Source organism: Hirundo rustica, chromosome 12 (genome assembly GCF_015227805.2).
Source record: "Hirundo rustica isolate bHirRus1 chromosome 12, bHirRus1.pri.v3, whole genome shotgun sequence".
Lineage (NCBI taxonomy): Eukaryota > Metazoa > Chordata > Aves > Passeriformes > Hirundinidae > Hirundo > Hirundo rustica.
Genome location: NC_053461.1, coordinates 16,125,031 through 16,147,293, shown reverse-complemented (window position 1 = coordinate 16,147,293; position 22,263 = coordinate 16,125,031). Strand labels below are relative to the sequence as shown.

Below are 22,263 nucleotides of genomic sequence, written 5' to 3'. Positions count from 1 at the left end.
CAGCCTTTTGATCCCATCAAAATGGGCTTGTAAAGGAGTGAATAAACCTCAGCTTTCATGAGCATTGGCTGTATTTGAGCTCTGGAAGGAGAGACCCTGATTTTCTACCTTGGGTGCTGGCCAGCTTGCAAAGGAAAAATGGATTTTCCTGAAAGAAGAGTGCATCAACCAGCACTCCTCGGTGCTAATTGACCCCTTCTTGGCAGCTTCATCAAAGACATTGAAGAACAAATAGGCTGTTGACTGAACTGTTTCCTCAGAGGTGGTCTCCCCCTTGCTCATTGTCAGAGCTGAGGGGGAGCCTTGCAGAGCGATTAGCCCGTGCTCCCAAGGAGCAAAAAATTCATCTGCAATTTCCATGTGGCATCTGGGAGGTGGAATCGTGGGTTGGAGGGGGTTGCTGTGTCCTCCCTGTGCAGAGCTCCGTCCACAGCGCCATGGATCCACTCTGGGGATGTGCAGGGTGTGGGATTTGACGGAAGCAAAGGAGGACGTAGGTCTGTTGAAATAGTCTAATCTGATGAGAAGAGAGGTTGGGAGCAGAAAAAATAAACCTTCAAGGAAAGCCTGGACAAAGTTGAGGCAGATGCTGATGGACGTGGCTGGTGCATTCTTTGCATAGAAAAGTCGTGTTGGTGCTTGCGGGCGCTGCTGCGAAGGCACGCAGAAATCCTGCTGAAGTGGGGCGTGCAGGTTTCAGCTGATTAATTAATGGACCGTGTGAGGAGAGAATATGAACCATTCTACTGATGCCTGTAAATAGGTTTTAAAATACTCTGCTGGGGTTTTGTCATGAAAAATTGCATTCAAACCCTCCCCCGTATTTCAATTCAGGTTGGGCCTAGAGTCCAGAATATTTGAACTTTCTATACAATGGGCAGTCCAGGAGAACTGTTTTCACTGAAAATATTTTAGAACATATGAACTGAAACCCTTTGCTTTTAATCAGATCACTGTTAAACTTCTGAGATTTAACAAATACCACGCTGCTTCATGAAATGCATTGTCTAGAGGTAGGGCTTTATCTAAAGACAGGGCAAAATTTAGCACTAGAAGCCTTCCTTTTGGGCAGAGGCTTTCCTGCAGCTGTTTCAGGGTTCATTCTGCACTCAGCAAATAGACTGAGGGTGTGCAAAATAAATATTGATACGATGGTGGCCTGAGCATCACATGTGTGTATAATGAGCCTGCATGACACCATATCCATCACTGTCATGTGAGAGGGCCTCTAGAGTTACGTTGCCATGACAGCCTGACATGGGGCAACACGCCACGTTTGTGAGTAGCAAATACAGCCCTTCCTTCTGCCCGGACTGCTGAGTCCATCCCTGATCCACCAGCACTGACTCTGGGTCGTTTTTGCTTTTTCAGTGATGAGAACACTAGAAAAGACTTGAAGACACTGCCTGTCTTTCCCACCAAGACGCTGCAGGAGCATCCATCACTTGCCTACTGGTGAGCTGCTTAATTTAAAATGTAAATCATTGCTATGAATGGTAGCAACAAGATCACTTCTAAGCAGTTTGCAAACTCCTCTAAAAGTTTTTCAGCCCAGGACGTGGAGTTAATTGCTCATGTTCAAGCATTTCCAGTTTTCAGAAGATGATAAATTATGCAAGATCCGATGCAAATTCCTCCTTCAAAGTTTGCTTAAATTAAGTTGCTGTGTCAGAAACTGCTGGGATCAGAGTGTGTGGGGACCCTGCAACAGAAGGAGCTCAAGTCTGAACTCCAGCCAGGCCAGGGTTTGCAGGAGCACCTCGGTCTTCATCTGTCACACACTGGAGCCTTTGTGGTGGGCTGACCTTTGCTGGCTGCCAGCTGCCCACCCAGCTCCTCTCGACAGAACCAGGGAAGAAAATAATCTAGAAAGGCTGGAAAGAGAAAGACAGTTCCAATTCTGGGGCTTGAATTTGCTGTAAAGGATCACAGCATTTAGGATGAATCAGTGATATTGTTTCCTTTGGAATTTATGCATTTTGTGCAAATTCAACTCCCTCATTTGTTTTGGTTTTTTTATGCTTGATGTGTAAGTGATGGATTTTCAAGTATACCATGCTTGCTTATTATTTGTTTGTCTCTGAATGAATACTGCTGGGTTTCTCTTTGCTTTCAAGTGTCTGACACAGAAATGCATATTTTATTTCACATTCCTCCGAAACAAAATGTTGAAATATGTAACAGGAAAAATGCAAAAAGGTCACTGCTGACAAATGTGTGCGAATTTTTTCACCTATGAAATGTCAGGGGGGGGAGAAAAATACAGGGGAATGAAAACAGCTCTAGTTAAACAACTTCTGTCTTGCATATGGAGCATTAACCAGCCTTTGAAGCTTGGGTCCTTTAGAAAGTTAAGATGAATTTACACAATTAGCACCATTCTTCTGCAGCAGCATCTGCAGCAGAACAGGCTGATCCGAAATGGTTCGTTAATTAGTCTGGAAGGCAGGATGTGATGGTGGGGATCAGCCAGGCAGCTCCACGCTGCCTAATGAAGGGTGGGAAAGAAATCAGCAAGAACCAGAATGTAAACTAGAGCAAGAAACATGCAGAGGGACCCTTTCCTGCCTGCTGAGCAGGTGGCTGGGCTTCGACAGATGCCGTCACACACAAAGTCACTGAGCCTCTAAATTGCGTTTTGTGCTTGGTTTGCAGTGAGGACAGAGTAATTGAGCATTATACACAAATTAAAGGTCTGACCAGAGGACAAGCCATTGTTCAGTGAGTATGACACTTGTTAATTTGTGAAGATGATATTTTTACTTTACTGTTCTATTTTTTGTTGAGAAGTGGCAAGGCAGACTGTTTGGGTCATTATTGCCTGCAAATGATGTCATTTGTGTCTGTCAGATTCTCTTTTTATTGAGTACATTGCAAAGTGGAATTATTTGAAGTCTCACATTTCACAGGCATACAGTTCAGCATTTGAGCAGTCATTTGGGTACCTCAAATGCAAAAAAAATTGTTTGGAACTTACTTTATTGGAAGGCCCTTCTCCATACCTTGCTTGCCATCAATTCATTTTCATTCCAAACTCATAAGGGTGTGTATTACCCTAAGCCCTGTAAGACTTTCTGAAATGTTTAGAATTTGGCTTTCAAAACATCCAGGTCTTCCAAGCTGCCCACTGAGCCTGTGGATTTGTATTTTTCATTTGCCATTAATATTTACTGTTATTCCTACAAGCAGATGCTGTGGGATATGTTATGGGATGTTTGAGACGATGGCCATGGCTGCACAGTGCAGACCCCTTGCACTTTTTCTCATGTACCTCAATGCCTGTAAATCTGTCTCAATAATCTGTGGTCTTTTTTCAGTAGGAACAAGGGAAAAATGGTCTGTTCAGTGGTTTTCTGAATTGTCTCATGAAACAGTTGTACAATGGCATAAACACGTTCATTTGGAGCCTATCCTTTGTAAACCAGAGCTCCATAATGGAATAATTATAGGCAGGTCTTTACTGCCAACGTTTCCCAAAAGGCTCACATGTTCAGTTCAGAATTTTTGCTTTCAGTTCTATGATCTTCTGATAAGAGATTGAATGTTCTGCTGTATGAGAGATTTTCCTTTTGCTCTAGCTGGGCCCAAATACCCCATCTTTCCCCAAGCCAAGATGCAAAGTTTTTTTCCCAAAAACATGGGCCTTCAGTTATTAAGGCCTTGGAAATATACAAATGATAAATGACGTGTCCTGGATGTATGTGTGAAAAAGATATGTTAATAGATATTACTCCCTCCAGAGAAAATCATCTGATATGCTATAAATCTGTCTGCAGGTACATGAAAGTGGTAGAAGCTTTGCCAACATATGGAGTTCATTACTATGGAGTAAAGGTCAGTAACTGCCTATAGATAATGTGATTGCTGAGCTTATTACGTGGGGTTGCATTCCTAAAGGAGCAGTTGGATGATTCAGTGCCCTTCTATCAGTATGAAACCCCACATTTTTCAACCACTGTAATTTTTCACCGTTCCGTGTACTTTAAAAATTGTTTCCAGAAAGCAGAAAGGAATCTCATGTAAAACCTCACGTAATCCTATCAGGAGCTAAATTCCTATCATCTTAATTAAACTGGATATCACTGCTAGACATGAAGCAGTTAATGGTTTCCCCAGAGGCATTAATCAAGATTAGAAAAATAAAATGTGGAAAAGACTCCTCCTGAGTGGCAGGTGATTAGTGGTGCGTGGTTGGAGCGGGGAAATGCTGAGAAATACTTTTGGAGAGTGATGGAAATGCACCATTTATTCCCATTTGTAGAGCAGAGCCGGGGCCAAAGAGTTTAGTGCCGAAGAGCTCAGCAGAGATGATGCCTCCTTACTTTTGTGTCATGGCCATGACTGTGGTACCTGAGAAGCTGATGTTTTGTGCTGGTGTCTCCTCCTGTGGCTGTCCATGCCTGAATTTAGTGGATGCAGTCACTGGCCATGTTTTTTTTTTTTTTCCTGTGCCCTGCCCTTTCCCTTCACAGCCACTCCTCCAGCCAGTGACACCCCGTTGTTTCAGCAGCACTGTCACAGCTTTTCTGTCCTCGTTGCACAGCCACCACCTGGTTTTGTGCCTCTGCCTCAGAAGGCAGAGGGAGAAAGTTTCCATGTTCACCCCAGCAATCCGCTTCACCTCAAATTGTTTGCTGGAAGATCTTTGTTCTGTACCTACTCGTACTTGTCACAGAGTGAAAAGGGCTGTAATCTTGGAATTGCCTGACTCTTAAGAAGCTCTTGGTTGACATAGACATCCATTTTTCAGGATAAACAAGGAATCCCGTGGTGGCTTGGAATAAGTTACAAAGGAATCGGCCAGTACGACTTACAAGACAAAGTTAAGCCCAGAAAAGTAAGGATTTTTTGCATCTGATTTTTTTGTGGGGGGAGCATGGTATGTTGTTGCATATCAGAATATATTCTTTCAAGCTGTTGCTTATTAGACTGGTGGGCAAAAGACCAAAGGCTGGAGGCAGAAGGAGATTTCTGCTGGCACTGAGGCAGTAAATCTCTCCCTCTCCTAGATAGTGGAAACTCCCTTTGGGATCTTTGGCTCGTGTGCCTTGAATTTGGTGGTCTCAGGGTGGGAATTTTGGCAGCCCCCGGGGATAACTACAGAAATATGAAGCTGTTGAGTTGCTGCAAGGCCTTGTACTCGGGCAGTGTTTTCACTTCACTTTCGTAGGTGGGGGTTTTTTTTGTGCATGAAGCATGGAAGGCTCCACTGATACAGGCAGAACGCGAGGGGAGCTGCGTGAAATTGAAGGCTTGTTGGAGCAACTGTGTGTTTCCATAAATTCTGAGGGGGAATTGAGAAGAAATGCAGAGTACTGGAGGTCATTCTTCTCCAACTCACTGCTTCCCAGCGTGTCTGCTGCAGCGTGGGCTCTGCCCACACCCTCCTGTGCTGTCCCTGCCTTGTTCTGAAGGTCCTGCCTTGTTCTGCTGTGAGCCCAGACAGCAGCCTTGGAAACCCACCACATACCCAGCACATGAGGTGGTGGAAGCTTCCCCCATCCTGTAGCCACAAGAGTGTCCTTGTGACAGGACTCAGCCCCAAAAGTCTTTGAAGGGTTGTTTAACCCCCATGGCTGGTGGGAGAGCCAGGGCTGCTCGTGGTGGAGCCGTGCTCCTGGGCTGGGGCTCGTTTCTGGTCGTGTTTTCGTTGAAACATCTAAGCCATGAGGGGATGGAGACCTGGGAGTCTGCTGTTCTTCTTTCCCCAGGAATGGTCTGGGCAAGAGTTCACATGAAGCTGTGCTCCCTGCCAGGGAATTTTTACATTTGCAAAATGATACTGTTTAGCGTATTGGTGCCAAAAAACACAGCTTAACAAAACTTCCTTGTTAAAGAGTAATCCCCCCCTTCCAGCTTCCAACTTGATCTTCTCTTTTCCCAGGGCAGGCCATGGCTTGGTTTCTTTTGGTGTATTTATGTACCTGTGTGTCCAAGAGTGAGCTCTTGTCCTTCCTTCACTTTGTTTAGTAAAATACAGAGTTTTATCCCAGGTGTCTCTTCCGATGCCTGCACTAAAAGACTGTAACACAAGAGGAACCCTTTGTAAATCAACATGATGAAGCCATTGGATGTCAAAGGAGAGCATCAAGGAGGTCCTCTTGCCCTTGAGCACTTCCCTGATTTTAGGCAACATCTCTAAGATTTTCCAGGCAGGAAAGGATCATTCTGCAGCCAAGATGTCCAGCTGTGGCCAGCAATGCTCTCCAAGAAAATGGAGCCTGCCTGGCTGGAAGCATTGCTTTGCCAAGCATTTTTTATGCTTGTGGGATTTCAGTTTACAACATCAACCAGGCAGATTAAGAAAAATTTTTAAGGTCAGCAGGGCCCAGATACCAAGTCACACCCTGCTACAGTTAGTTACAAGGCGTTGTCTTTGAGTGCAGCGGGAGCTGTGTTTAAGAAAAATAAAATAAAAACCAGAGGTCATCTCTGCAGTTGGAAGTATTACAATGAAAATGAGAGTAGTTGTTGGCTTCACTGAAATTATAATTATACAACTGAGGATAGAGATGAAGAGGGAAGGTGAGAGAGAGGAGCCTAAATGCAGGTGGAAGGTTTAATTACAATAAGCTCATTGAAACTGTGGGGATGGATACGGCTGTAGTATCCTTAAGGATTTCTCTGGTGTCAGTGCAAAGGGACAAAAACGATGTAAGCCACAGCTTGTCCTGAGCCGTGACTGCCTTTAGCACGTGGCTAAATATACAAAGTGTCTTTATATGAAAAATGTTGTAGGGTTTGAAATACAAAGTGCACTTTGGATAAGTGATTGGAATCACATCACTTCTGGGTCTGGAAAAGCAGACATCAGGTCTAGAAGGGCACCCACACCCAGACTTGGGTTTGGAGTTAAAATGCTGAGATACTGCTGCTTATTTCAGCGTAACTGCAGCCCTGCTGCCTGTGATGCAGCAGGCAGAAGTTCCTTTTAATCAGTATTGCTGTTTGTTCATATTTATGAAGGTATCAGAATTTATTTCAGAGAGAGAAGAGTATGTACAGCTTGCCTGAGTCTCCCAGGAGTCTCTGGAGCAGCAGTCGGGGGGGGGGAATAGGCATGTAAACTACTCCTATTTTGGAGCAGTGGTGCTAGTTCTGCTGGATTTAGCAGAAATTTCTTGCTTTGCTTTTCGGGAATGGAGCCAAACTCAGAACTGCCGTGTGAGGGTGATATCCAGCTGTTTATACTCTGGATCAAAACTGCTGTTGTGTTTATCCCTAGCCATCTGGGAAAGAGCATCCTCATTGTGCTCCACTTCTGCAGCTGATGATGTTCAAATATACATGCAGCTGATTAATAAATGGAGAATAAGAAGAGGGAAAGGCTGAGTCCAAGTCTAATGAAGACAGAGCTGGGCTTCCCAAATTTTAAAGCTACAAGCGATTCCTGGGTGTGCAAACCTCTCTGATACTGGTTGTGGTGGGAAAGCTGCAGCGTTTTGGATGGGAGCCTTTTAACAGGAATTGGTGCCTGTGCCCCAGTGAATTCACACCAGGGGAATTTATTCTGCTCCCCATGGCTTTTCTGCGGTGCTGTCAGATGTGTTTGCTTCACCACAGAATCCCAGGCATCTTGCAAGTCCACATTTAGAATAAAATTTTACTATTAATAATAGAAATAAAAGATATATTAGCTGCACCCATTAATGGGGGGTCAGTTAAATCCAAAGAAATAAAACCAGCCTCTCCAAAAAGTGCAATCTTCTGGCTTTATCCAAGTAGGTCTTCAGGCAAAGACACATAAATACGAGCCTTGGAGCGCAGTGGTTATCCCAGAATTTTGTTATTGGATCAACACCGGTGCATCAAGTCCAAGGCTGAGAGCTCCTCACAGGAAACACCTTGCAGGAGAGGCCTGGATGAAGCAATCTCCAGATCCCAATCACCCAGCCCTGCCAGTGCTCCATCCTCACCCTCCGTGAGGGAGCGTGCGGTGTCGGGGAGGCTGATGTGTGACTCGGGGCTGGACCAGGAGAACCTGCCCTGGCTGGCTGGCTGTCTGTGTACAGCAGGCTGGGGAGGTTTCACTCCAGCCATTAATATTTTGCTGGTTGACCTGAGATGGTTTGGACAAAGGAGTTTTGTTGCTCCAAGCCACTCCTGGGAGCTCGTGTAGCTTTGGGAGCAGTTTCTAGCCAAGCCTGAGTGTTACCCATCACCCAGGACTGCCAGCTGTGCCCCAGCTCTGTAACAGACTGAAAAGGGAGAATTATTCTGTGTGTCATTTATGAAAATTTCTCTTTGTGGATAAAAGCAGTGGCTCCACACTGGCTGGAGGTTATACCGAGCTCACTCGATTATCATCCTGAAGTCTCACAGGGCATTAAAACAGACTGGGTTTGGCAACCTTTGTTCAGATTTGAGCTCAGACCTAGGATTAGCTCTGCAGTCCTGCTGCTTTGCAAACATATTCTCTTTCAGTTGCAGTTAATATTGAGAGTCAAATCCTGCTTGGAGAAGTGCCTCCTGCTTGGAGAAGTGCCTCCTGCTTGCTGTGGGGTGGCATGCCAAGATCCTGTCCCCGGTATCCTCTGAATCAATTAGGAAAAGTATAAAACAGGTCTCAGGACTTCGTTTGTCATTTCAAGCCAGAATAGATCTCCCTTTATCTCTACCCCATTCTTCTCACTGGCGAGATAAACAATGCATGTCTTGTTAATGGAGGGTGTATTAAGGCATGAGCTGAGTTTATCCTGCGTTCAGCCAATGTGTGGGGATCCTCTGAGGGCTGGAGAAGGCAGCTTGCTGGCTCTTTGACTTGTTCTCCCACTTCATTGTGTTTCTGTGGGCGACTCCCTCGTGATGAATTAGCTATGTTATCTGAAGAGAAGAACTAATCTTGCTGTGGTATTGTTTCAAATGCCCAAGAATATCGGTTCTGCTGCTTGATGTCTTGACTGCATTGTGTTCTCAGAAGTGTTTTTGTTAGCATATACTCGTTTTGAAATGGGTAATGTTTATCACAGGATGCTGTGGGCTGGAAGGAACCTGAAAGATCATCTCATTTCAACACCCCTGCCATGGGCAGGGACACCTCCCACTGTCCCAGGCTGCTCCAAGCCCCAGTGTCCAACCTGGTCTTGGGCACTGGCAGGGATCCAGGGGCAGCCACAGCTTCTCTGGAAAACTTGTGCCAGGGCCTCATCACATTCACAATATCCCTGGTTGGATTTAATATTTTCAGGGCTTTAGCTTTCCAATCCAGATCCCTGGCTGCTCAGACAATTTCTTGTTTTTTCTCTTTTTTTGTGTGTGTCTGAGTTTGTCCAGGAGCTCTTTGTTTATCCTTGCAAGCCTCCTGACACTTTTGCCTGACTTTCTCTTTGTTGGGATGCATTGCTCCTGAGCTGTGAGGAGGAGGTATTATGGTATTTCTTTCTTAATTCAACACATGCTAAGGGTTGATGCTGAAAGTTTTCCCTTGCAGAACATTTGCTCCATGTAAATTTGCTTCCTGCTTTGCTGAACAGTTCAGAACACAGCAGCATTGGAACAGCCTTCTCAGCAGGCAGCTCTAATTAGGCAGAGATTTCTTTTATTGTGTTTATTTCTCACCAAGCCATTGATTTAGATAGAAGATACTAAGCTGACATAATTACTTAAAATAAACACAGAGCTTTTACGAGACTGCTCTGAAATTCAGTTCTTTCCAGATGTGCAAAAAGTTGCTTGAACATCACCTGCTGAAAAACAAAAACATTTTGGGGAAGTTTGATGTTGAGACATCTGTCTTATGATGCCAGCGCTAGTGAGGACCAGGCGAAAAAAGGTGTATTAGAAAAAAACATGATTGAAGAGGTTTTTAGAAGACTGGCTTAATATTTAAGGGAAGGAGGATGCCTGCAGGTGAGCTCTGCCAAGTTATGCTGGCACGGGTGGGAGCTGTCTGCTGCTTCCCTCAGAAGGTGCTGCAGGTGGGGCATTGGCTCTCCTGCCATCTCCTCAGGTGCCTCCCTCCACGGGGCAGGAGCAGCAGGGAAACACAGGATTCCAGCTGAGGGCAGGGTGCCAGACAGCTGAGAGCAGCGGAGGGGCTGAAGCCCAGCCCTGCTTCCAGCGCTGCTGCCAGGGTGGTAATTTCCCTCCTCGGGTGGGGTGCATTCCTGTGGGCAGAAATCTTTTATGTTTCCTTGCTCTGGATTGCCAGGTTTGTCTGCAGATGGCTATTCCCAGCCAGTTCCCGAGGTGCTGGTTGCTGAGCCTCCTTGCAGGCACCGCACGTCCCACGAGGTGCTGTGGAAGTGCTTCCCCAGGGAAAGGCTGCTGCAAACATTGGGGCATGGCTTGCACTTCCATGCTGACCTTATTCAAGGACCCTTTGGGTGGAAAGCCAAAGATTTGGGTAATTCAGCTCTCAGTCAGACTTTGTCACTAACCTTGGAAACATCCCAGGTGCAATTCTGGCACGTGGGCTGGTGCAGCAGCACGTGGCCACACAGCCCCTGCACTCGGCTGCTCTCCACATCTTCACCTCCTGGCAAAAAAAAAAAAAAAAAAAAAAAATCCTTTGGAAAAAAAATACTACAATATTTATTTTCTTTTTTTAAGAACAAAATCCGTCAGGCTCACAGCAGCATTGAGCCAGGAGCCCCCGAGCAGCTCTCCTGCACGTCTCTTTGGGCAGGGTCTCTGCCAGCTCCTGCCTGCAATCCTGACTGGGCTGTTTTTCTGAGCCAGTCTGCTTCTGCTGTCGGGTCAGGAGAAACTTGCATTTTATTCAAAACTGGATGCAAGATCAGCCAGGTAAAAAAAATACAGCTGCCTCTTTTAAGGTGTTTGAACATTTAGGCATGCCATGCCTCTCTGGGCCGCCTTAGACTATTACGTTCTTTTTGTGCAGGAAGGAGCGCGATTCCTCTTGGTTCAGTGCTCCCTGGTATCTGGAATTGAATCGCAGCAATAATACAGGGAAGGCTGAACTCGTGGGCTGGAAAAGCAGCAGCTGGGTGGTAGGAGTGTGGCTGGTTGCACAGAGGTGCCTGGGTGATGAGATGTGATGAGAGCTGCACCTCCGCCTTTGTACAAAAAAACAAAAATCAGAAAAACAACCTTGACCGGGCCAAGTTCTGCTCAGAGTCAGACAGGCAGCCCCTGGGATGCTTGGCAGTTTTCAGGAGCATTTAAGGATCTGACAACCTACATGGATGGGAAGGCTATTAAGAAAACATTAATTAACTCAGCTGGACTTAATCATCTGGTTAAAGGGAACATACATTGCAAAACTTCCACAAAAACATTTTAATTATTCCTAATTGTTCTTCCAGCCCTCAAAAACCAGTTCCAGACTTCCAGATTTTTTTTTTTTTTTTTTTTTTTTTTTTTGCCACTCTTTTGTCTTTAAATATGCATGTAGTTTAGGTAAGGTTGGCATTAGGAATTATTTAGGAACATGTCTGTGCAGGGTAGGGAGTATTTGAAGGGAGCAGTGACGGTTTCCTGAGTGTTGCCTTTTGACCACGAGCTAGAAAAATTTCAGTTAAACGAAGTTATTGCTTTATTGCTTTGCCCTTGCTTGCATTGAGTCCATTTTTTCCCCTCTTGTCTTCATGAATCCAAGCGTGCTAGGCAGAAACTTGTAACACTTTCATTCGGGATTATTTTTTTGTGCATCTGTGTAAATATTATTAGCTCACATCTCATTCTGAAGATGTTCATTTAATGGCCAGCTTTTTTTACAAGGACCTGAGTTAGGAGGGTTTGACAGATGAGAAGCTTATATTGCTCTTAAGAGAGATAGTTTGAGGACAGGGCACTCTTCAGTCCTGGAGAGCTAAGATGTGTCTTGGGTACAGCGCCAATTCCCATCTCCCCTGCTGTGGAACAGAGGGGAGCTGGAGTTATCCCAGACTTTGGGCAGGGAGGCAGAGATGTCTTTGCCTCTTTGCAATGTACCCAGCTGCGAATGCTTGGGGCGCCCGTCAGCTCCTTTTGGGCTGGATCTCACAGGGTGGGGAGGAAATGGGGCAAAGCTCTACCCACATCCCGAGGCAATTCCATGCAGGTTTTCTTAAAAACACAGACACCTTTTTTAATTTATTTTTTTTCCCGGCACTGCAAATGATGCCGGTGCCAGATTTGCACAGCCCCCCGTGTCCCTCCGCCTGGGCAGGAGGCTGCCCCAGGTGCTGGGGCTGCTGCATTTTGTCCTCCTGCCAAACACGACCCTCCTCACCTTGGGGCAGGTGCCCCCTTCTCCCGCAGCCCTCTGGAATGCCGAGCGCGTCCGGAGCGGGGAAAAACCCAAAGGAAGCGATCCAGGGGACGGGGAGTCATCAGCCTCCACCATCGGAGGCGCAGCAAGGCAGGTTTTTTTTTTTTTTCCAGAGGTCATGTTTGAAGCACGCCCATGGTTTTTTTACGAGCGTGGGAGCGGGCGGCCGGGAACGCCGGGATGATGCTTCTGGTTGAACCTGCTGCCTCTGGGTGTGAGTCAAGGCTGGCGGGGTCGGGACACGGCACCGTGGGGACCCCGGGCAGCCCCCAGGCCACGGCCCTGGCCCCCCACAGGCAGCCGGGGTGCCGCAAGGGGTGCAGCCCCTGGCTGGAATCCTCCTGGTCCCCTGCGCCGTGGGGTTTTCCCTTAGTCTGGGGAAAGGGGCGTGGGAGGCGGCGCAGGGGAGCGGGGCGGTGCTGGTATCAGTCAGGCGTGTGTCAGCGCTGCGAGCGAAGCTGCCCGAGCGGAGCGGAGGGACGGAGGGACGGCACGGCTCTGCCCCGCTCTGCCCGGCCCATGCCCCCCCTGGCACTGCCCGGCGGGGCCGGGAAGCCGGGATCGGGATCGGGGCGAGGTGAGTGCGGGACGCGGGGGAGCAGCCGGGGCTGTGCCGGGATCCCGGCCGGGATCGCTGCTGGAGAACCCACGGGCGCCGATTGCTCAATGTCCTGACTGGCTGCTCGGGTTGTTTCCTTTTGCGTTTTTATGAAGGTTTTTTTATGAAAAAAAAAAATATTTTCAAAGTTCGGTTTAGAGTTGTGAAGAGGCGCTTCTGACAGCGGTGTGACTGGGCAGGAGAGCTGTGAGACAAACACCAAGTTACTTAAGCAGCAGAGGGGAACTTCCACAGTCGTCTGGAAAATAATTTAATTCAAATAAATTTCATTTCCACTTGGATTCGCTTTTTCTACAGCAGGTTCTAATAGTTGGTTGTGATCCTAGGAAAGTTTTAATTAAACAGAGGGATAGGCTGCTGAAAGAGCCACTTTTCCCCCGAAAAATGAGCTGGGTTATGTTTCATTGTGCTGTAAGTGTTTCAGATACATCATAATGTGTCATTTTTTAGAGAAGTTGAAGTGCTCCTGCAGTGGGAGGTAGCATGGCACGTCAGGTTTTGGCAGAGGCCGGCGGGAATGTTGTGTGTCCTGGGGGTTTCTGGTGTGGTGGCTGCGCCCTTGGAGGCTTTGGAAATACTCCAGTGGGGAGAGGAGGGAGTTGCTGTGCTGGCCTGGGTGCCTCCGCTGGATCCATGGTGTCAGAGGCTGATCCCTCACTGAACCCTGTCCCTGCCTGCCCAGCTGGATGGAAACACCCCCGGTGCCTCCATGTGGGCTGCAGCTCTGGAAAGCAGCTGATGTAAACTCCAGCGTGCTGCTGCACCTGTGCGGCCCATCATGGTCAGGGGGACACTCCGTGTGGGTCCCCATGTGCATCCAGGCACGCTGGCACTGCTGGAGAAGGGGGCAGGAGGGGCTGCTGCCAAAACCTGCAAGGCTGGGCTGGGAGATGCAGCCCCTGATGGCCCATCCCCAGGGGGTGGCTGATGCTGCTGCGAAAGGAGGGCGAATTCATATGAAATTCTGATCCCACGGGTGCAGCTGCCAAGCCCCGAGTGACTTTGATCTCTTCTCCCAGCTGGCACTTTGCAGGAAATATGTGGGTTTCTAGCAGGAGGATGTGCTGGGGGTGGCTTCCTCCTGTAGCTGCTGTTGTTCTGTACATGCTGTGCCTCTGCTGCAAAATGTCACGCTGGATGTCTCACAGAGTGTCTTCACAAGAGAAAGGTCTTGGTTTTTCCAAGCTGCTGCTATTCCTTGGGGATGTTCTGACTCAGGGAAGTAGACCATAGTTGTCCATACAATTACTTTGTAAAGAGATTTTTGCATTTAATCAGAGAGAAAATGACTTTAGCTGCCCTGCCAAGATCTCTGGGAACTTCTAGCAGTGAAATTAAATGTGCAGTTCATGGAGGCAGATGCTGTCACTGGCAAAATCCTCAATTTGCAGCACATTGTCTGTAAGAGTGTGAAATTGCTGTGGGGGCATCCTGTATTTATGTGCTTCTTTTAATTGTTGTTATGAATGTAGTTATTGCTCAGTCCATGCCATAGCTGAGGACACGCAGGGACTGTAATCTGCTGAAATTATATCACCTTGGGGTGAGATCATGATTTAGTGACCATATTCTGCTTCTCTCTCCCAACTCTCCTAGCTATTTCAATGGAAACAGCTGGAAAATCTCTATTTCCGTGAGAAGAAATTTGCTGTGGAAGTACACGATCCCCGCAGGTGAGGCTGGAGGAGGCGGTGCTGTCATCAGGGTTCATCTTTACCCAGAGTGGGAGCTCATCCTCACGTGTTAGTGGATGGGGTGGAGGTGCCTCAGAGCTAACACCTGAGTTTACTCTGGGCTTTGGGACTGATCCTGATCCAGCGTTTGGCAGAGCACACTGGGGCTGTCACAGCTCGGGGTGTCCTCTCAGATTCCCCGTGTGTCCCTTCAGCGAGTTCTTGGAGCAGGGGGAGGACTATTTGTCATGGCCAAATCTGCAGCAGCACCGCGTGATGGGGATGGAGGAAATCTGACGTTTTGCATCCCTAAAACAAAGGCTGAGCCTCACCTGAGAGAGAGAGGCATTGTGAACTTTAAACCTCAAAGACCTGTCTTGAAATGGCATTTCTTTTCACCTCCTCAGAATTTCGGTGTCAAGAAGGACCTTTGGTCAGAGCGGGCTGGTGGTGCAGACCTGGTATGCAAACACTTCCCTGATCAAGTCCATCTGGGTGATGGCAATCAGTCAGCACCAGTTCTACTTGGACAGGAAGCAAAGCAAAGTAAGTTATGAGGCGTTTTACTGCAAGCACGGCTTTCAACACCTTTCCTGTATATCCTTCAGCATGTGTTTTTCCACGGATGGACTGCTCTCCGGAGAAAACCTACAAGTTGTTTTTGTCAGCTTTTTGAGCAGTCTGTTAGTGGCAGTGCTGTTATTTGATCTATTTTAGCCTGCCTGCAGTTAAGGACTGTGGAAGTGTAATCATGGAGGAGGGAATTGCCATGTCTGGGTGTCTAATCTCACTCTCCTATTGTCTGCTTTCCTGTGTTTGTTTTGAAAGCTGCAGAGATTTTGAGCTGGGAGATGGTTCAGGTTTTGGGGGAGAGGGGAAAGGAATGCCAAACAGCCCTTGTATACCGCAAGCACCTGTGTGATGCTGTTGCTTTAGCCCTTAATTTTGTGGGAGACGAGGTGTGAAATGTCATCTTCTGTGATGTGTTCTGAAGTTAATTAGAGGTAACTCAATGAGGCTGGATTTTTTTTTTTTTTTTTTTTTTTAACTCCTTCAGGCAAAAATTCCATCAGCCAGAAGTTTGGATGATATCGCCATGGATCTGACAGAGATGGGAACACCAAAAGTATCAAAGCTGGTGACTTTGGAGGCCAAGAACCAACTTATTATGGCCAGCAATGGCAGTTTGATCTCATCAGGTAATACTGCACATAAATGTGAAGAAACCAAGTATAATGGGGCTTGTGTTTGTTAAAAGGGAAGGGAAATGAGACTACCAGACAATAAAATTTTACCTAGAAATCCTCTGATACAGAGTGTGTTTTCCAGGCTCTCAGGATTCAGAGGTCAGTGAAGAGCAAAAGAAGGAGAAAATTATGGAACTAAAGAAGAAAGAGAAACTCCTTCAGGAAAAACTGCTTCAGAAAGTCGAGGAGCTGAAGAAAATCTGCCTGCGAGAAGCGGTGAGAGCTGCACCTGACACTGGGGCCGGGCGGGTGGGAGCCCTTTTCTCCCACTGGGCCTTACCTGGAGCCCTCTCTGTTCCCCAGGAGCTGACGGGCAAGATGCCCAAGGAGTATCCCCTGGGTGCTGGAGAGGAGCCTCCCCAGGTGAGGAGGCGCGTTGGCACGGCGTTCAAGCTGGATGACAACCTGCTCCCCAGCGAGGAGGTGAGCGTGGCGGCTTGTTTGCACAGCAGGGCTGGGGTGGCCAGACCGGTGGCCAAAGCCCCTTGTAGATAATCCAGCTCTTCCCTGGCTGCTTTAAGAGGAGGCAGCCGGGACAGTTGCTTGCGTGGAGTGGGAAATTTTGATGGGTTCTGCCCTTCTTTCGGGCACGCTTTGAAGAGGCCAGGAAATTGGCTGTTTCTAAAGGCCTTAAATTCACCTGACCTGAACCCCTGATTTGACTGCGGCTGCCTGAATTTTAATGGACATTTTGCTGCTAATTAGAGAAGATCAGGTGCATAACGCCATTTGGCAGCCCGTGGCTCTGAGCTTTTCTGGAGGAGCGTTGGCTTGCGTCACGTTGGGATGGCGTCTGAACCCAGAGCGTGGCAGGGCTGTGCGCTGTCCCCCTTGCAAAATCATCTCTCCGTGAGCATAGCTGTGTGACAGGTGACAGGAGGAGGAGTTTTACCTGTGGCTTAATGAAGGTTCCACCTGAGTAAAACCTCCCTGCATTGCTCAAGAAGCTAAAATGAACTTTGCTGGCAGAGGCTGACTCGAGAGATGCGGTAATTGGGATGTTCGCAGGTTTTGGACACGCTCCATTCCCCCTCACTCCTTGTGAGATTTGTTAACTAGCTGTATCATCCAAGCAGGTAGGTGTTGGGCACTTGGCATCTGTCCTTCACCAGAAACTCACTGCCCTGCCTCACAGGGCTGGTGTGCTCCTTGACTTCAGCAAAGTGATTTTGTGGACTGCTTAAATGCTATTAAACCAAAATCCTGCTGACCAGATTTAATAACGTGTTGCTTAGCACTTCTGCAGTGCCTTTCATCTGAGCTTCTCAAAGTAGTTTACAAACAATTAATTAAAGCCTGAAACTCCCTCTTACGTAGGTATGGTGATACCAATTTCCATTTTTATTTTCTCTGAAGCAGGGAGAGATTTTGAACGGATGTTTTCAGGGTTGGACTCATAGCAGGAGGTTTAGCAGCCTAAACCTGAATTCGGGAGCCTGTGTTATGTCACCTGAGCTTCAGAACTTTGGACCTTGCCCAAGACATCTCAAAATTGTACCCTGGTCAGAAAAAAGATCTAAGACTTTCATATACAAGACAATCTCAGCATATGAACTTTGGTATTTCTATATTTTGTGCTCAAGATTTCACTTCATCAACGCAAAAATAGGTCTTCTTTTTAATGACTTTCATTGATAATTTCTTTCTGGAGTACAAGCAAATAACTCATCTCATGAATTTTCAGGATCCTACTTTGCAGGACTTGGAGAGCAATTTTATCATACACCAAAAGCTGGTGGAAGCTGCGAAGAAACTCGCCAGCGAGCCAGACCTCTGCAAAAACGTGAAGAAGAAAAGAAAGCAAGAGTATGCTGATGCTGTGAAAAAGCTGCAAGAGATAGAAAACTCCATAAATGAATATAGAATCAAGTGTGGCAAAAAACCAACCCAGAAATCAACTCTGGCTCTACCAGGTGAGAGTATTCCCCATGTTCTGATGCAAACAGGAGGGAAAAAGAGCAATCTGGCTTACTTAGGAACTTTGTTTGCATCTTCTCTGTATGGTTTTTATCTTCTCCAAGGCAGTTAAATAAGAAAAAACAAGACAAAACTGCTGCTCTGATACAGTCAGTGCACTGCTGTAGGCTGGGGGCAGAGTAGGCTGCAGCTTCAGGAGCAAGCACAGACATGTTCCAGCACCAGATACGGGCTTGAAGGTGCTGTGCACAAAAAAGCTGGCGGCAGCAGCACCTTGGATGAAGCTTTTCTGATGCCTTGAATTCCTGGTGTGTTGAGTGCAGTTGCAATCTGAGATGCCACATGCAGCATTCCCTCCTGTGGTGTGTCAGGTTTTCCTGCAGGATGGAGGAAATAGGGATGAAAGACATTGCTTCCTGATTCAACATTCCTGACTTCCAGGAAGTCACAAGCGAAGGCAGGAGTTTATGAATGCAATTAGGAGCGAACAGATTTTTGAGTGGATCCATTTGCCGCTGATGAGCACAGTGAAAGCAGATACTCTCGGCCCCTCCGTTCAGAGAGTGTGATTCTCCTAAGGGAAGGGAGATCCTTGCTGCTCCATGGCATAATGTGTGAAAACCTGTTAGTGTCCAAGGAGTTTTGGATCCTTACCCCGCCACACCACGGCATCACTGGGCTATCCATCATCACAGGGTGATTGTTCTGAAGGGCTGATGATCGGTGTTTAATGTGGCCCAGCTTGTTCCTGATTGACAGAGGGGAGGGAAACATCTGTTCTTCCAGTCTCTTGCTCACCAGTCTGGATACTGATTGTGGAAGGTCCTGTCTTACCTGGGGCGTGGCAATGGCCAGGAGGGCTGGTGAGCAGAGAGATCCATCTGTCCATAGGTGCTGTTGTTTGTTGCTGGCAGTTTCTTGCCCTGTTGTCAAAGCCAGCAGTCAGCAGCTGCATTCCCTTCCAGTCCCAGGCTCTCACCCTGCAGTGAGTATTTTTTTGACCTGAAGCAGAGCTGTCACCTACCTCAGTAATTGATTTTATGTGTGACCTTGTCACTGTCACCAGCGGTGCTCTCGAGCTCCAGGCCTGGGTTTCCAAGGGCTGAGCAGTGATGAGTCACTTGTGTCTGTGAATTCAGGGAATGGCTTGTTGGGAGTAATATGCTAAACAGTCCCATTGATTTACTGAATCAAACCATAGCTATTTCCATCCCAGTCCCAAGGGACAGGAGGTGAAGGACGCATTGGACTGCTTTCCCTGTTCCACTTTCTCTTTCCTCCCTCTCTAGCCCAGAGTTTCTCCCTCCTTTGCAGGGATTTGCACAGATTTGGGATTTAAATTCAGATATGTCACCATATCTGAATATGTCAGCATTGCACACCCCCCCTGAATGCAGCACTGTAGCTTTAGGCTGGCTTTTTTTCTTTTCCTCGGCAGGCTTTGTTCCTCCCTGCACTGGGCCCCGTTCCATGTTTTACCACCCCCTGGCCAAATCCACATGAATCAGCTCCCCTGGAGCTTTTTCCCAGTGTCAGGTTGCAAGCAGAGCTGCAGCCCATCCTCGGTGGTCTGACAGGTGCCCCCAGGGCAGGGGCCAGTCCTGAGTTTTGCTGTTCTTGAACAGCTGCTCTGTTTAGTACATTCTTGTAACCAGACCTTCCCTGGCAGCAAATTGTGACAGCAGGAGCAGCGTGCACCGCGCGTGCTCGTGGTGGCTGAGGGCACAAGCAGGTGTCACACACCAAGTGGCTGCCACTGTCATTTTTTGTTGTTTCCTTTCTCTCATGCTTGAAGAGATTTTTTTTTTTACCCCACCAGTGCCAAATCTTGCCAGAAACAGCCCAGGGATTGAGCTGTGTGTGGGTTAATTATCTCTGTGTAGCATCAAGGTGATAGAGGTACAGTGAAGTGCTGTGGACAAATAACAAAATATAGAAGAAACAAAAAATTCACGTGCCCGTGCAACAGTTCCAGTTTTCTGTGTTGTTGGAATTTGCAATACTTTGATGGAAATCGGTGGAATTATTCTGGATTGATGTTAATTTAATTGAAACAGGATCTGTATGCGGATGAAACCTTCAGAAGTGAATGCCAAATTTTAAAAGGCTTTTTGTACCTACCTGGTGGGGTTTCAGGTGTACCTAGAGGAGATTAGCTGCTAACAGCCAAGATCTACATGTCTGTGTAGGCTCCTGGCTCCTACTGAAGCACCAAAACACCCTGTGAGATCTTTTGGAAGTGGGGTGGAAAACACCTTTGTAAATCTTGGCCTGATTCCTGCTGCAGATTTAAAAATAAATAAATAAATAAATAAAATAAAATAAAAAATCTCCTTTGATAATTACCTGGGTCTCTTGCTGAACTGCAGTGAACACACGGAGTGATGATGTACCAGGAGTGTCTTCAGGCTGTGGGGGCTAAAGAATATGGATTGCAGTGTTAGAAGTGTCAGCTGGCTCTGAAACTCAACCAAATAAACTGTATTAAGATATTTGTAAGCTGATGTTGGCTCTTTTATGCTTAAGGTGTTTGTTTTTATTCACAGATGATATAATTCCATCCGAGAGCAGCTCCCTGTCAGACACAACCACCTATGATGATGGTATGATGCTTATCCCTTTTTCCCCCCCCAAGAAGTTTGTGCATTCAGAGATATTTCTTTGCCTTAATGTCCTTTAGCATGTCTCATCCCTGGAAGTGCTCAAGGCCAAGCTGGACAGGGCTTTGAGCAAAACCTTTTAGAGGAAGAGGGAGTTGGAAAGAGATGAGCTTTAAAGCTCCTTTCCAATACAAATCATTATGTGATTCTGTCATTTTGGTGGCTTTTGATGACAAATTACTTTATAGCCAAGGAAAAAGTAGCCTCTCAGAAGTGTCTTTCCTCTTAATGGATTAGTTACTGAAAGTTTCTGCTCTGTGAGCTGACCTGAGTCATCTTTAGAGAAGGAAGTTGGTTTTAACATGACCAACCTGCAAGCTGAGGACACTCTGGGTGTCAGATACGTTGTCCTTAGCACCTGGCCTGGAACTGAAGGACTTAAAAATTGGGAGAATTGGCCCAGCCTTTCTGTCCTCACAGCTGCCATAAAACTTAGAGAAAGGTGGAATAGTCACAGATATTAACGCTCTATTTACGTTTATCTGTTCCCTCCTGAGCTTGCATCTTGCATGGGTTGGTGTTTGCTCAGCTTACTCATTTCACACACACACCCACAGATACACTCACACCCTGTTCCACAAGGTGGAAGGGACTTGGCCTGCCTCTCCCTTAAACTGGATGATCGTCATTTGGGGACAAACATTATCTAAATCATTACTCACTTTTCAGTTTGGGCCTGATTTTGATCTCACTTTGTCCCAGTTTTAGACTTGTACAAACCAGGTGGTGCTATAAAATGGACTTACACCTGATTGCTGCTTGTGCAGGTAGAAGTGGAGCCAGGCTTGTGAACACGTTCTCTGTGATGCTCATCCTGCTTTTATATGTATTAGTTGGAGTTTCCTGTTGGCTCTGTCGGGACCTGGTTGTGCCCTAAGCAAAGTGAGAACAAGGATCAAACCAGCATCTTCCCAATTGCCTTCAGCCAAATGTGTCTGTCAGTCGTCTTTGCTCATTCAGTCGCTTTTGAAGTCAGTCTCTTTTAGGATGTATTTCAAAACTAATTCTTAAAATGTCATTTTCAAGAGCTGGAAGGTGAGGGAGAGGAGCTGGCCTTTGCAGAGGCTGAGCTTGCCTACTTGGCTCTGGAAGGGATTTCTCTGCAAGCAGATGTTTTCCCAGGAAGCTCCATTCTGCGATCTGGCACAGCCCCAAGCTGGGTGTCGTCTCCATAGGAGTCGGTGCCGCTGGGACCTGGAGGAGCTTCCACAATGTCCTGTCTGTGTGGAGAGAGCTCAGTGCAGGCAGGAAATCTTGTCTAGATCCACAGCTCCTGTCATTGTCTCTGTATTGCAAAGTGCTTCTCCTTAGGGGCCACAGGTTTGCACACAGACAAAAAATATCACGGGTTTTGCTCTGACAAAATGCATATTCCTTTCCGGCAGTCGGTGAATCGCTTCCTGCGGCAGCACAGAGACCCAGCTCTGCACAGCTTTCTCCAAGACTTCCCCCACCAAAGTCCCTTGGGGTGGAGAGAATTCATCTCAGGAAGTCATCCATAAACGAGCAGCTCTTGGAAAGCAGACACTCCAGGTAGGCACAGCTCGCTGCTGCTGCACTCTGCAGCCGCTGGCATCAGCCCCATCCTGCCCCTGCTGAGCATGCCAGCAGAGCCCGCTGCCTCCATGCTCCTCTGGGCTTACAGGAGTTGGTGATGGGAGCTGAATTTCCTGGCTGGGAACGAAATTCTGTATAAGTAGTTGACACAGCATCACAAACCAAAGATTAGTGTAGTTTTTGTGAAGAGATTTGAGATGGGTGAGAAATTTAATAGTAAGGGCTGTATTTAAGGATTGGCTTGTGCCTACCACTGCTGTCATTCTTTGTGTCAGTTTCTGGGTTTTTTTTCAGTGTTGATTTAACAACTTGTCATTTTCCTGATGACTGTGCTTAGTGGATTCAGGCAGTACCAAACCCTACCCATCCCTCCTGA

At 47.1% G+C, this 22,263-nt stretch overlaps 1 protein-coding gene across 8 annotated transcripts in view; it reads left to right on the top strand.

Moving 5' to 3' along the window:
• FRMD4B (FERM domain containing 4B) overlaps nucleotides 1–22,263 on the top strand; it is a 132,679-nt gene that overhangs the window by 104,152 nt on the left and 6,264 nt on the right. For all 8 annotated transcript variants that reach the window (XM_040076247.2, XM_058422223.1, XM_040076246.2 and 5 more), the window contains 12 exons: nucleotides 1,372–1,455; nucleotides 2,656–2,721; nucleotides 3,777–3,834; nucleotides 4,751–4,837; nucleotides 14,430–14,506; nucleotides 14,914–15,052; nucleotides 15,564–15,705; nucleotides 15,836–15,969; nucleotides 16,057–16,176; nucleotides 17,438–17,666; nucleotides 20,217–20,273; nucleotides 21,716–21,863. In XM_040076247.2, the coding sequence (XP_039932181.1) occupies nucleotides 1,372–1,455; nucleotides 2,656–2,721; nucleotides 3,777–3,834; nucleotides 4,751–4,837; nucleotides 14,430–14,506; nucleotides 14,914–15,052; nucleotides 15,564–15,705; nucleotides 15,836–15,969; nucleotides 16,057–16,176; nucleotides 17,438–17,666; nucleotides 20,217–20,273; nucleotides 21,716–21,863 (1,341 nt within the window). The remainder of the gene's footprint in view (nucleotides 1–1,371; nucleotides 1,456–2,655; nucleotides 2,722–3,776; nucleotides 3,835–4,750; nucleotides 4,838–14,429; nucleotides 14,507–14,913; nucleotides 15,053–15,563; nucleotides 15,706–15,835; nucleotides 15,970–16,056; nucleotides 16,177–17,437; nucleotides 17,667–20,216; nucleotides 20,274–21,715; nucleotides 21,864–22,263) is intronic.